The sequence below is a fragment of the Mytilus galloprovincialis genome, chromosome 4, assembly GCF_965363235.1.
Source record: "Mytilus galloprovincialis chromosome 4, xbMytGall1.hap1.1, whole genome shotgun sequence".
In the NCBI taxonomy this organism is placed as follows: domain Eukaryota; kingdom Metazoa; phylum Mollusca; class Bivalvia; order Mytilida; family Mytilidae; genus Mytilus; species Mytilus galloprovincialis.
Window position 1 is genome coordinate 34,314,159 of NC_134841.1, and position 13,533 is coordinate 34,327,691.

The 13,533-nt window shown below is 32.8% G+C and overlaps 1 protein-coding gene across 1 annotated transcript; it reads left to right on the forward strand.

Annotated features, from left to right (window-relative positions):
- The first annotated feature begins 6,715 nt into the window (after positions 1 to 6,715).
- Positions 6,716 to 13,513, forward strand: LOC143071962 (protein FAM136A-like). The gene is made up of 3 exons (XM_076246682.1): positions 6,716 to 6,872; positions 11,693 to 11,833; positions 12,530 to 13,513. The coding sequence occupies exons 1-3, from the start codon at positions 6,789 to 6,791 to the stop codon at positions 12,728 to 12,730; spliced, it is 426 nt and encodes a 141-aa protein (XP_076102797.1). The 5' UTR covers positions 6,716 to 6,788; the 3' UTR covers positions 12,731 to 13,513.
- The last annotated feature ends 20 nt before the right edge of the window (positions 13,514 to 13,533 follow it).

Here is a 13,533-nt window from a genome sequence, read left to right on the forward strand (position 1 = left end):
TTATACACGTGAGAGCTTTAACAAGACAGACAGACAGAACCCCAGTATTTCTATGTTCCACAATGTGTTATGCATTTGATAAAAGTTTCAGATTAAATAATATCTTTATACTATACTCTTTTCTCTGTTGCCAGCTTTCCTAAAAAATCAAAAGCTAAAATCAAGCTTAGTTTTGAATTTGATTGTGTATTGAGTAGTAAATTAGCACATATATATATATATATATATATATATACAACTTTCAATGTGGTTTACCAACTTTTAGTCACAGGTTTATATATGGTTAACCTTCTTCAATCATTTTCTGTGTTGAGATTTTGTTTCTGTTATCAGTATTAGTTGGTGGGAAGAATGGCTCTTGTGTCTCATCTCAGTTGATAATTATTATTATTATTTTTTATACCACCCACAAAGAAAAGGGGGAGGAGTATATAGGAATCACTTTGTCTGTTTGTCATGGTTCTTTTTTCGGTGCATAACTTTTGTACCATTACACTGAAGTTAACCAACTTGGTAAACAGTTGCAAAATGAGCTGGGGTAGTGTCATATACCAAAGTCATGTCAATCTGAATCTGACCTGGACTTCGACCTTTGGCACCTATAATAGTAAAACTTTGTGCAATTAGTGTCAGGTGCACAACTTCTGTACCACAAGACTTAAGTTAATCAAACTTGGTATGCAGTTGCAACTTTTACTGATTGTGTGTCATGTATACTGGCACTCTGATTATCTTTTTACCATTTAACTCAAAACCTATTAAATATATATTATATCAGAAGGGTAGATACTGGTAAGGCAAAGATGGTGAGCTGTAGTACAAGATTTACAAAAATGCCAATTAAAGCAAAACTAGAGGATGACCTTTTAAGAGTGTTTGCCAGTAAAATAACGATTTTGACTAATTAAGTGCTACTTTTGCCTATTACATAGTATCTCAAAAGAAGATACCTGCAGGTAAAAACAGTCCAAATAGCAAACTAATCAGAAATACTAGTATCTCTACACGAATTTCAATACAACCGAAACAATCGGATAACCCCTTTACTTAAAAATTATAGCAAAAAGGACGATTTTTGATTTTTACAAGGGTCAAAGCATTAACTGTCTTATATCTCGTAAACGAATATAGATAGAACACATCTGAATGGACGAAAAATGCTGAGAAAGTCAATATCTTTATACTACCCGTTTGCATCAAAATTATCACAAAAATCACCACCTGAGTGATTGTTCTTAAATAACGCCTTTTCCCTTAATCATTATATGTATCGAAAACTGGAACAGATCATGAAAAACAACTTCCAAAAAAAAGATGATGATCAATAGATTACTAAAACTGGCCAGCAGATGGTTCATTGTCCCTTTTATAATACATTTATTTTTATCTTGCGTTACTCAGAGTATCCAGATCGGAAGCCGTGGTTAATGTCAGTTAGTACAATGTATTTCATATATTTCCAGATGTGTTAGCATGTATTAGAAAATAATTACATTAGATGTATGTTTCATTATTATAATACGTTATTCTGATTGGCTAGCTGCACATCACGTGCTATTCCTGAAACAATTGCATTTGACAATAAAATTTATCATTCATGACGACACGAGGTCCCACAATAAAGTGCACAGGTGAATAAAATGAAAACTTGATAAAAATTGTGTTTTCATGATTCTAGCTAAAAACAATGTAATTATAAGTATTGAATGCTTCTTTTTGTAACTTTATAGGGTTGTAAAAGCGTTGACCGTGCGCACATTTTTAGTATGAAGCGCTTCCGCGCTTCATAGAAAATGAACTTCGGTCAACGCTTTTACACCCCAATAAATTTACAAAAAGCAGCATTCAATTCTTAAATGATGTGTTCCCGGCAATGTTTTGCTGCAGCACGGTACACGGGTTTATGATACGGGTTAGCATTTGAGGCTGCGTGATCATCCCTTTTTTGTTCATTGAATATCGTTTGTTTAACATGATCTTTCACTTTTGAAACAATTTTGGGAGAGTATAGAAAAGATAGGCGAAACTCATACATTAAGACGAAAATAAACTGACCGTCATTGGAAAAAAAAATGAGTTCAAAGGACTTAGTATACTTAACTTAAAATGCATAGAAAACTCAAGCATAAAAACTGAGCAACACGAGCCCCACCAAAAACCGGGATAATACATATATGTATCAGGTGATGCATAAAATGATTATGTCATTTGCCATTGCATACTTCATGATGTAACAGTACTGATGGCTATATATATGACTGTTCTATCATCATACAACAGACGCATGTTAGGGATATTGACCTAGATATGCCCTGTATGCATTTCACTGAGACCGGTCTTTCGTAACAGGCGCAATTTGCGGTTCGCGCGCGGCCATGCAATCATGCATTGGAAATATTTACTTTCCAATGTTTTCCCATTGAACCATTACTAACGATGGTTAAAATAGCTATAGGTAGGGAACCACTACTTTTTCTAGTTCTATCAGTTTCATTGGATTTATGTCTGATCGAGGCGCCTTGTGTGGGTTACAATTTTTTGTTTGTTTTCAACTGCTCAACAATGATGATACAACTTTCGATGTTTGGATATTGTCCTGCAGGATCTGTCATGTGTGTTTTTAGGTTGGAATTCGCTTTTACTGACCAGACATACCGTGAGTTGAGAAAGACCGGATTGGAATTTTCATTTAGTATACATTTTGTAGTTGCCATTTCTCGTAAGTTAATTGTGCCAGAAACGTTAGATATGCTGTTCCGATGTTGTGCTGCTCCTTTTTTAAGCACTTTTATAAATTTATTGATGTGCAGTTCATATTCGTTTAATCTTCTAGAGTTGCGGTAACCTCAATATATTTGCAATAATTTTAAGCTTGTGTTGGTATTCGGTTAATTCTTGCCTTATAAGTTTTGATTTATTTCCTGTGTTATCCAACTTGAAGTTGTTTTAATTTTGTCTTGCAAATTTGTGAAGCCAAGGTATCATGAAGTTGTGTACTGCTCACAGTCCTTCATTGAACATATCCCAGAGTGAACAGGGTCTTGTCTAAGATATTTGAAAATTCTTAGGCACATTACATACAAAACAAGCATACATTTTAACACTCTAAATACGGATGGCATCGACTATTGCATATTTTGCCCTGCTTTTACTACAGGCATATCTATTTGATTCACGTCTGTTTTTGACACATGAACATCCACATATGTCTTCCCATATATCGAATCAGATTTAACGGTACGTCTAAGAGCAATACAGTTTCCATGCAATACATACATTTGAAGGTACAAAAACAAACCTAGAGGCTCGCAAGAGCCTGTGTGATTCTACTTTGGATTTTGAAATAATATTAAAAAATGTAAAAAATTGTAACAGATACTTATAATGATGTTTTAGGCCAAATTTGGTTTAATATTGTTATGTTAGGTTTGATTTCATTCAGTAGTTCTTCAAAAGAAGACATTTGTATGTATTTCCCATAGGGTCCCATGTTAAACTAAATCCCCGTCTGGCGGCCATCTTGGATAATGGAAGGGCTACAAAGTAACAACACTTGGTCAGCACCTCATAAGGAACATTCATGCCATGCTTGGTTTCATTCAATTCCGTGGTTCTTCAAAAGAAGACATTTGTATGTATTTCCCATACTGAGAATCCTATGTTAAACTAAGTCCCCCGCTGGCGACCATCTTGGATAATGGAAGGGCAACAAAGTAACAACACTTGGTCGGTTTCTCATCAGGAACATTCATGATACATTTGGTTTCTTTCCATTCAATGGTTCTTCAAAAGAAGACATTTGTATGTATTTCCCATAGGATTCTATGTTAAACTAAGTCCCCCGCTGGCGGCCATCTTGGATAATGGAAGGGCTACAAAGTAACAACACTTGGTCAGCACCTCATAAGGAACATTCATGCCATGCTTGGTTTCATTCAATTCAGTGGTTCTTCAAAAGAAGACATTTGTATGTATTTCCCATAGGATTCTATGTTAAACTAAGTCCCCCGCTGGCGGCCATCTTGGATAATGGAAGGGCTACAAAGTAACAACACTTGGTCAGCACCTCATAAGGAACATTCATGCCATGCTTGGTTTCATTCAATTCAGTGGTTCTTCAAAAGAAGACATTTGTATGTATTTCCCATCCTGAGAATCCTATGTTAAACTAAGTCCCCCCGCTGGCGGCCATCTTGGATAATGGAAGGGCTACAATTAAAGTATCAACACTTGGTCAACACCTCATAAGGAACATTCATGCTATGTTTGGTTTCATTCCATTCAGTGGTTCTCTAGAAGAAGTTGAAAATGGAAAAAAGTTTACGCAGACGACGGACACCAAGTGATGAGAAAAGCTCACTTGGCCCTTCGGGCCAGGTGAGCTAAAAGGGAATCAGCAACCACGAACTTATTCCTTGTAAAGGATCTGTGTAAGATACCATATGTGTTGTGGTCCGGTAAACTATATTGTGAATCTTTTTATGAATGGTACATTTCTTGATCTAATTTTCACTACTTTTGATATAAATCCATGTTCACAATTTTTTCCTTGACCATATCATGCATATCTCCCCCTTATCTTGCATTTTGAGTTTTCCTCTGAAATATGCAGTAATTTAAGTAGTTTTCCCCAACCCAAGCAACATCTTTGTCTGTGCCATACTTGTTTGTTTTTGAAATAATGAAGCGAAATATGTTTCTCTTGTCTCTTTTATATTAAGCTTTCACATCTTTTGCTATTCACAAAGATCCATGCCCATGCACCACCCAAACCATAGTGTATAATTGGGGGGGGGGGGGGTCTATAATCGGAGGTAAAGAGTGTAATCTGTATGGCTGAAATATAAGAAATGGAGTGAGCCCCTTTAAACAATCTAAATTCTTACTTTGTTAACAGATATTAAATAAGTAGGATTTTTGTCTCTTTAACTCTTCTTTTGTCATCAGAGTATAAAACATATCATCATGATGATTGTAGTTCTTGTCCATATCTTGCATTCCGGCTGTTTTTCCCGCTGCAATTTGTAGTAACTTTTAGAAACAAGTGCCTGTGTTATTTGTTTGTGAACTAATGAAGTTCAGCTAGTGCTATGTAAAATCACAAGCCATTCAAGGATTCTACAGTATCAACTACTTAAATAATTAATGATTCAAGTGATTCTACATAAACCCTAAAAAATCATGGATTCAATAAGATCCCTGATTATACTAATACACTGTAACATACATATATGAATACACTTTTCCAGGTGTATTATATACGACAGTGGCGTAGCTGGGTCATTTTTACGTGTACGCCCGAACCTTGGCGAGGGATATGAGGGGTGCCAACCCCTCAATGTCAAAGCACCTGTTGGTAGTGGGTTCGAAAGGGACGAAGCCCCTGAAAGCTATCGAGAATAAGATACCATAATGATTCCTGTCAGTTAGAAATCATTGATAACAACATATATATACTTTTGAATCTAAATGGTTTATTTTTTTGGTTAAATCTTGTAATATGTTAACTTATTCATCGTGTTAAACTTGAAGCTAGCCTAATGGTCATTGGTTTTAGAGAAAACGTCCAAACCAATATTACTTTTAAATAAGTTTAAAGGGTGCCGTGAGTGAGCATACAATCAACAAAAGCACCTCTTAATGAACATGAAAAAATAAATATTTCTAAGAGGTGCAGTATAAAAAAAAATCTGGAACACCTAGGGTTTCTTTCCACAAAAAGTGAAACAATTTATCATTCCTTTAAATGGCTTTTAAAAAAAAATCTAAAATTTTCTTTTGATAATTTTTTCTTGATATGGAATATTTCACGACAATCTATGAAGGTTTGTAAATTGAGCATGTAAAACAATTAATTGCGTAAAGAAGAGCCCGGCTATCTGTCTATCAGAAAAGAACCGAAAAATGAATGAAAACAAATGCTTTCAAAATTTTAACTTTAGACACTAGTCAAAGAAAAAGTTTCTTCGGCATATGTCATAAATTTCGATGAAGGTTCGACAAGTAGTTAATGTAATTGAGAAATAACAAAATGTAAGCCCAAACCCAAACTGCGACCACTTATTAATTGCAGAAAGAAATACATTTTGTCCTTAAAATGCGGGCAAATAAAAGATATAATTGCATTAGTATATTGCTCTGAATACTCTTTTGATCGTAAACAGTTTCTGTACAACTTTCGTAAAATTTCACAGAGAGTCATTCAAAAGACTTTATCCACATTCGGAACCTAAATATTTACGCCGCTTTGTCTCGCTTATGGGACATAAATCACAGGCTCGACAAAAATACAAACAGCATATCGAATCTGAGCAGATAGTGAATTGCTTTTAATATAAGAAAAGTACGTAGAATTCATAGTGGATTCAGACTTTTACAAAAAATTCGAACAAATATATTAAATGATCTATTTGAGTAAATTTAGTCCCTTTTCATTCAAAATTACAATTCATTTAAAAAAGAAGCACAAGGCTGATGTGCTTTTGACCAGTTTTTCTTATATTCTATGTCGATTATTTGTTTTATTTTCAAAATTCAAGTGTACGCCCGGGCGTTTTGACGTAAACGTAGCTACGCGCATGTACGAATTCCTATAATGAAAACACTTTTCACTAATGATTTGAAATGATTTTTTTTCAAGTATTCATTATCAATACGGAATTATTTCATGTGTTTTCCTGGTTCGGTACATTTTTATATTTTGTAATCTGTCAAGTGTTTTTACATATATAATATTTGAATGATGAAACAAGTTGAAAATTGCTTTTGAGTGTTTTGAAGGTCGAGAAATGGAATCCGCACAAGCACGTGTTCAAAATGCCGCTACTTCGATGTACGAAGAGCTTGACAGGACAGTCTTGCGAAAAATGCAGGTGCGCAAAACAATGAACATTTTCCAACTGTCACAAGTTGTTTTTTTCGACTCTGCTGTTTCATGCCTTGTCCTTATAGTCCCGACAACCTATAGACATAAAATTTATGCTATACACTTCATTAATTAGTGTCATCATGTTCATACATGTACCCATGCAGTCCGAAAAATCAAACGCGTACACACTGGCTATCTGTATGAATCTTAATGCGTAGGTCGAAGATACCAATTCTGGTTTTTACTGGACGAGAGAAAGCGCAACAATAATTTGACGATGTTGAGAGCTACAATGTAATCAAATGTGAATCTGGGTCCGTTCGCGCCTAGTCCAAATAATTATGATGACTTGAAAGGCTATGATAATTGTGTTCTTTGACCGTCAAAGAAAAAAATTATGATAGCCTTTTAAGACGTCATAATTATTTGGACTAGTTCGCACCCATTCATGTTCTCGCCCATTCACGTTTGCCCCTTTCACTTGCGCACCCTACACAATTGCTCCCAAAATCCGTTCGCGCCTAATTGTTATTGGTTTTGTGTTTAATAATTTGTAATCGAGTTTTGGTATTTTAAGGTGTATTGCTACATTGTATAAATATATTTTCATAGTTTCTAAATAAAGTGAGATTCTGACAACTTTTTTTTGGTGTTGAATAAATCGTAAGCATGTTAGGCCACATTTAAAAGAATGTATGTTTCTCCTCCCCCGGGTCTACCCTTTGTAGACCGACCAGGAAGGCAGGTTCTTTTTTTTTTTCTTTTTTTTTAACTGGATGTGATTGTCATAGCATGGTCACATGAATGGTTTGACTTGTCCACTCCAGGCCACTTATCAGTTGTTTGTGCTCAATTTGAGTGTATTTATTTAGATTATCAATCCTTCTGCTTTAAAGCACTTTCCAAAAATGGAAACAAATTATTTTCGATTTTTTTGTGGAAAATAATTTTTTGACCAGTGGGCTTATTTTTGACCCTGGTTGGGGGTGGGGAAACAAACATATTTTTAATTTTGGCCTTAAATGACAAAGTGTAATAGCTATTGCATTAAATATATTTTTTCATTGTTTCTAAATATATTCATTGATATTTGGATTCTGACATTTAAAAAGAATTATTTGGTATTTACATATAAAATATATCTAATAATTCAACTGAAATTCAAATAAAAATTGGGCGCGAACATGTAGGGTGCAAACGGACTTCAGAGGTGAACATGCGAGGTGCGTAAAGTGTAGGGTGCGAAAGTGTATTGGGTGTGAATGGACCTGATACCATCAAATGTTTATATCATTATAGACGTATTTAGTAATTATACGACCGCAAAAATTTTAATTTTTTGGTCGTATATTGCTATCACGTTGGCGTCGTCGTCGTCGTCGTCCGAATACTTTTAGTTTTCGCACTCTAACTTTAGTAAAAGTGAATAGAAATCAATGAAATTTTAACACAAGGTTTATGACCACATAAAGAAGGTTGGGATTGATTTTGGGAGTTTTGGTCCCAACATTTTAGGAATTAGGGGCCAAAAAGGGCCCAAATAAGCATTTTCTTGGTTTTCGCACTATAACTTTAGTTTAAGTGAATAGAAATCTATGAAATTTTGACACAAGGTTTATGACCACAAAAGGAAGGTTGGGATTGATTTTGGGAGTTTTGGTTCCAACAGTTTAGGAAATAAGGGCCAAAAAGGTGCCCAAATAAGCATTATTTTTGTTTTTTGCACCATAACTTTAGTACAAGTAAATAGAAATCTATGAAATTTAAACACAAGGTTTATGACCATAAAAGGAAGGTTGGGTTTGATTTTGGGAGTTTTGGTCCTAACAGTTTAGGAATAAGGGGCCCAAAGGGTCCAAAATTGAACTTTGTGTGATTTCATCAAAAATTGAATAATTGGGGTTCTTTGATATGCCGAATCTAACCATGTATGTAGATTCTTAACTTTTGGTTCCGTTTTCAAATTGGTCTACATTAAGGTCCAAAGGGTCCAAAATTAAACTTAGTTTGATTTTAACAAAAATTGAATCCTTGGGGTTCTTTGATATGCTGAATTTAAAAATGTACTTAGATTTTTAATTATTGGCCTAGTTTTCAAGTTGGTCCAAATGGGGGTCCAAAATTAAACTTTGTTTGATTTCATAAAAAATTGAATAAATGGGTTCTTTGATATGCCAAATCTAACTGTGTATGTAGATTCTTAATTTTTGGTCCAGTTTTCAAATTGGTCTACATTAAGGTCCAAAGGGTCCAAAATTAAACTAAGTTTGATTTTAACAAAAATTAAATTCTTGGGCTTATTTAATATGCTTTATCTAAATATGTACTTTGATTTTTGATTATGGGCCCAGTTTTCAAGTTGGTCCAAATCAGGATTCCATCAAGAAATTTTCAATTGCACAGTATTGCACAATAGCAAGAAATATCTAATTGCACAATATTGTGCAATAGCAATTAATTTTCAATTGGAGTTATCTTTCTTTGTATAGAATAGTAGTTGATAATATATGTTGGAAATTTGCCAGACATGACTATGATGTCATTTTCTATTTTTATTTGCCAATAACTTTATGTAAATAACTTCATTGGAAATTTGCCAATATAAAATGTTGCTGATGAAGTTTTTTTTTATTGTTTTATACAATAAACAATGTATATTCACTTTTACTACCAACCAATCTTTACCATTCAGTGATAACAAGCACTTTATTTTACATTTTAATATTTTATGATGTATTTAAAAGAGTAGTTATTGTTGCAAACTCCATTAGAAATTTGAATTGATATCAGTTTTGGAAAAAGGGAAACAGGGATGTGAAAAAAAGGGGGGGGGGTTGAAATTTTTCTCATTTCAGATTTCATAAATAAAAAGAAAATTTCTTCAAACATTTTTTTAAGAGGATTAATATTCAACAGCATAGTGAATTGCTCAAAGGCAAAAAAAAACTTTGAAGTTCATTAGACCACATTCGTTCTGTGTCAGAAACCTATGTTGTGTCATGATCAACTATTTAATTTTAGATTTAAAAAGTTTGAAGAAGAAATCTTTAATTGATTTGTAAAATCTTGACATTTGTTTTGTGTAAAAAAAACCCATGTAATGTCAAAAATTTGATCACAATCCAAATTCAGAGCTGTATCACGCTTGAATGTTTTGTCCATACTTGCCCCAACTGTTCAGGGTTCGACCTCTGCGGTCGTATAAAGCTGCGCCCTGCGGAGCACCTGGTTTACACTTGTATTCAAATTTGTGTGCCATTACGTAAAATCACACAGGTTCCTGTAAACTTCGACATCATACATTTTGTACATGTCATAATTTAAAAATGTTTGATGTCACAATTAAAAAGTGATTGTTGCTTGACGTCAAAAGGTGATTTGTAGAAGTTCTAAGGTCTTTCGGAGGCAAAATACAGCTAAAATAGAATACCGAAAAATGTAAATACATTTATTATGTCCAGAATATGTCCTATATCCATGATAATTGATATTGATAATTATTAATAAACTTCAGGTTGAGTCTCAAGAATAACAAGTTACTGCTTTCTTTGACCCATTTTGCATGAAGAAGAATCATTGAGAATTGACACTTTCTTTTCAGCAGTTGGCCTAAATTGTCTAGTTTATTGATGAAACAAATAGCAATTTGGTCAGAATTATGAGTAAACTGCATTTTACTTATACATGTAACGCAGGCATTTGTTTCCAAAATAAACCAAACACTTTTTCCTTCAACATAAACTAGGTAACTACATGTATGGTACCCAACCCTTATTTATGAGAAATGACACTTGGTCAATATAAACTTCCATATGATGATTCTACTGTTGTATATCATACTGAAACTTGTCACCTAAATCTCCATTAAATTATTGTCTACAATATAATATGGTATATAAAACACTTAATTCTGTTGAAAGTTAGTTTTATTACCTCAAACATGTTATTACCTCAAACATGTCAAACTTTCATTTATAAAATTTTGCAGTTTTTGCTGTTTACATGTAATGTATATCTTTAAAAACAAAAGGAGTTAGGTTAAAAGGAAAAATTGACAAAAAATACCATAAAAAGAAATATCTGCTCTAAAAACTTTGCAACTTTCGATAACCTGGTGTAGATTTCCCCCTGAAATGTGAAATTTTCACCCTTTTTTTTTTGCAGTTTTAAGTTATCTGAAAAAAACAACCCAGAATATAGAAGTAGGTTACAAAAATTGTTAATTGAAATGATAGCAGCACAAACAATGACTAGTCACTAGTACATACATGTACAAAAATGTATGTGCAATTAAGGTCATCAGGAGCAGACTCACACCTTTTAACTCCTGCTTTAACATAGATATATAGGAAGATGTGGTAGGAGTGCCAATAAGACAACTCTCCATCCAAGTCACAATTTATAAAAGTAAACCATTATAGGTCAAGGAACGGTCTTCAACATGGAGCCTAGACTCACACCAAACAGCAAGCTATAAAGAGCCCCAACAATTATTAGTGTAAAACCATTCAAACGGGAAAACCAACAGTATAATCTACATGTATATAAAAAAAGAGAAACATTTATGAACCATATAAACAGATGACAACCACTTTGTTAGAGCACACCTGATTTGTTTAAATGACTTGCCTTCACAACAATAGGGGCTTCATCCAAAATATGTTTTAATTATTATGATTGATTGGTATTTTTAATATTTCTGATAACAAAAAGAAAGTTTTTTCAACTTTGTAAATGAAATATACTAATATATAAGAAAATAATATGATTGAAACCATGACTGAAAAATTATTTTGCAAAATTATTTGATGATATTTTTTGCAGGGTGACATGTTTAAATGTGGAGCCAAATGTTGTGAGAATACATCAGGATCTGTTGAAGAAGTACAGAGATGTATAGAAAGATGTGCTGAACCATTGACCAAATGTCAGACACACATACAAAATGAAATGCAACAGTTTCAGGTATTATACTTCAGTCATTTTAGCCTTCCAAGTTCCATCATGTTCATATTATTTCAAAACTGGATGAAATGTGATAATTTTAATATAAATCAGTCTACCAGCTATTAGCTACTATTCAAATGCTCCAGACTATTTAAATTTTGTTTAGGTCTAGTAAGTTTTTGCTAAATTTTGTTTAGACACATAAGAAAATGATATTGGTCTTCAGACTAGTAGTTGCAAAAGATTTCGGCGCAGACTGAATTTTAATGTACATGACAGTATTGTGTTCACATTAATCATGTTATTGTTCCTATGGGTTTCACAACATATATGCTGGAAAATAATATGAATATTCCATTTTCTTAATCATTTTAAACATGTCTTAAGCATGGTTAAAATCTTATTGTTTTCACTGTTGACATTGCAGTCATTTCAGATGTTGATTTAATATTTTTAATTGTCTTTAAACAGGTTTAAATCTTTGTCATGTTTTGTCTAGCACTATCTAGATTGTCTATAAGTCTCTCCACATATTGTCATTTTCTTGATTTTGATGTATTTAAAATAAAATGTGTTTTAACATGTATAATGAAAGTCAGGGATTTTTTGTTCCAAATTTATATGAATAAAAATGTATTTTGTAAGCGAGGGAGATGATTACAGAAAGTGCAGCCTAAAAGATTGTCTTATACATGTTATATATTCATATTACAGGACAGATTACAGAGGGGTGCATTAGATTGTCAAGATAAAGCTAAAGATCAAATGGGACCAAATTCTACAGATGCTGAAATATCTAAAGCTAAAGCTTTCATGGAGAAATGTGTGGTGGACTGTGCTGAGAACCATATAAAGATGTTACCAAATATGTTAAAGAAAATGAAAGACAGTATAACAAAGGGAGTTTACTCTTGATGACACTATTTGATGTTCCTAGCTAGTAGCATTCAGTTCAGATATATATTGTGTGTCTTGACGGTTGATATTGTCTGTTGCTACATTTTTATGCTGAAGTTTTGGAAGATTTGAATAGGGAAAATAGTTGATGTACATGTATGCATACTTCTATTTATAGGAAACATTGAATTGAAATATTAAATGACACACAATTTATTATATTTTGGTTTTAGAAATATATACATAAAATGTCCTCTTTGATATACATTGTGTATTTAGGTATTAACTGAAAAATAAATTTAAATAGTGATCTTACCTAAACCATACATGTAGAATACAGTATATTTATACCTTTTTCAGCAAAATTCTAATAAAGTAATCATTTGATTCGTTTATACATTTTTCTAATAATGTTGAAAGATAATTTTTTTTATATAATTGTTACCAAGAACTACTGAAATATAACCATTTGTATATGACATGCAAATATAAACAATGATTTATTAACATGGTACATATGGGAATCCGATTGAAAAAAAAAAATGATTTCAAAACATGAAAAATTACAAGAAACTGATGTCAGTTTTGTCTTTTTTTTGTAATTTCAAATTTTTATACACCCTTGAAAAATAGAGGAATTCTTTGTTTTACTCCCTTGAAATGAATGAATTTCTTGTAGTTTGCAAGAATATATATAAATTCAAAATATTAAATATTCATTTTGTATGAAACCAGAAAAAAATTAAAGCTAGAAACCAAAAGTAAATACATGTAGATGTAAAATAAAAATGAAATGAACAACCAGTGTATTGATTTATTAA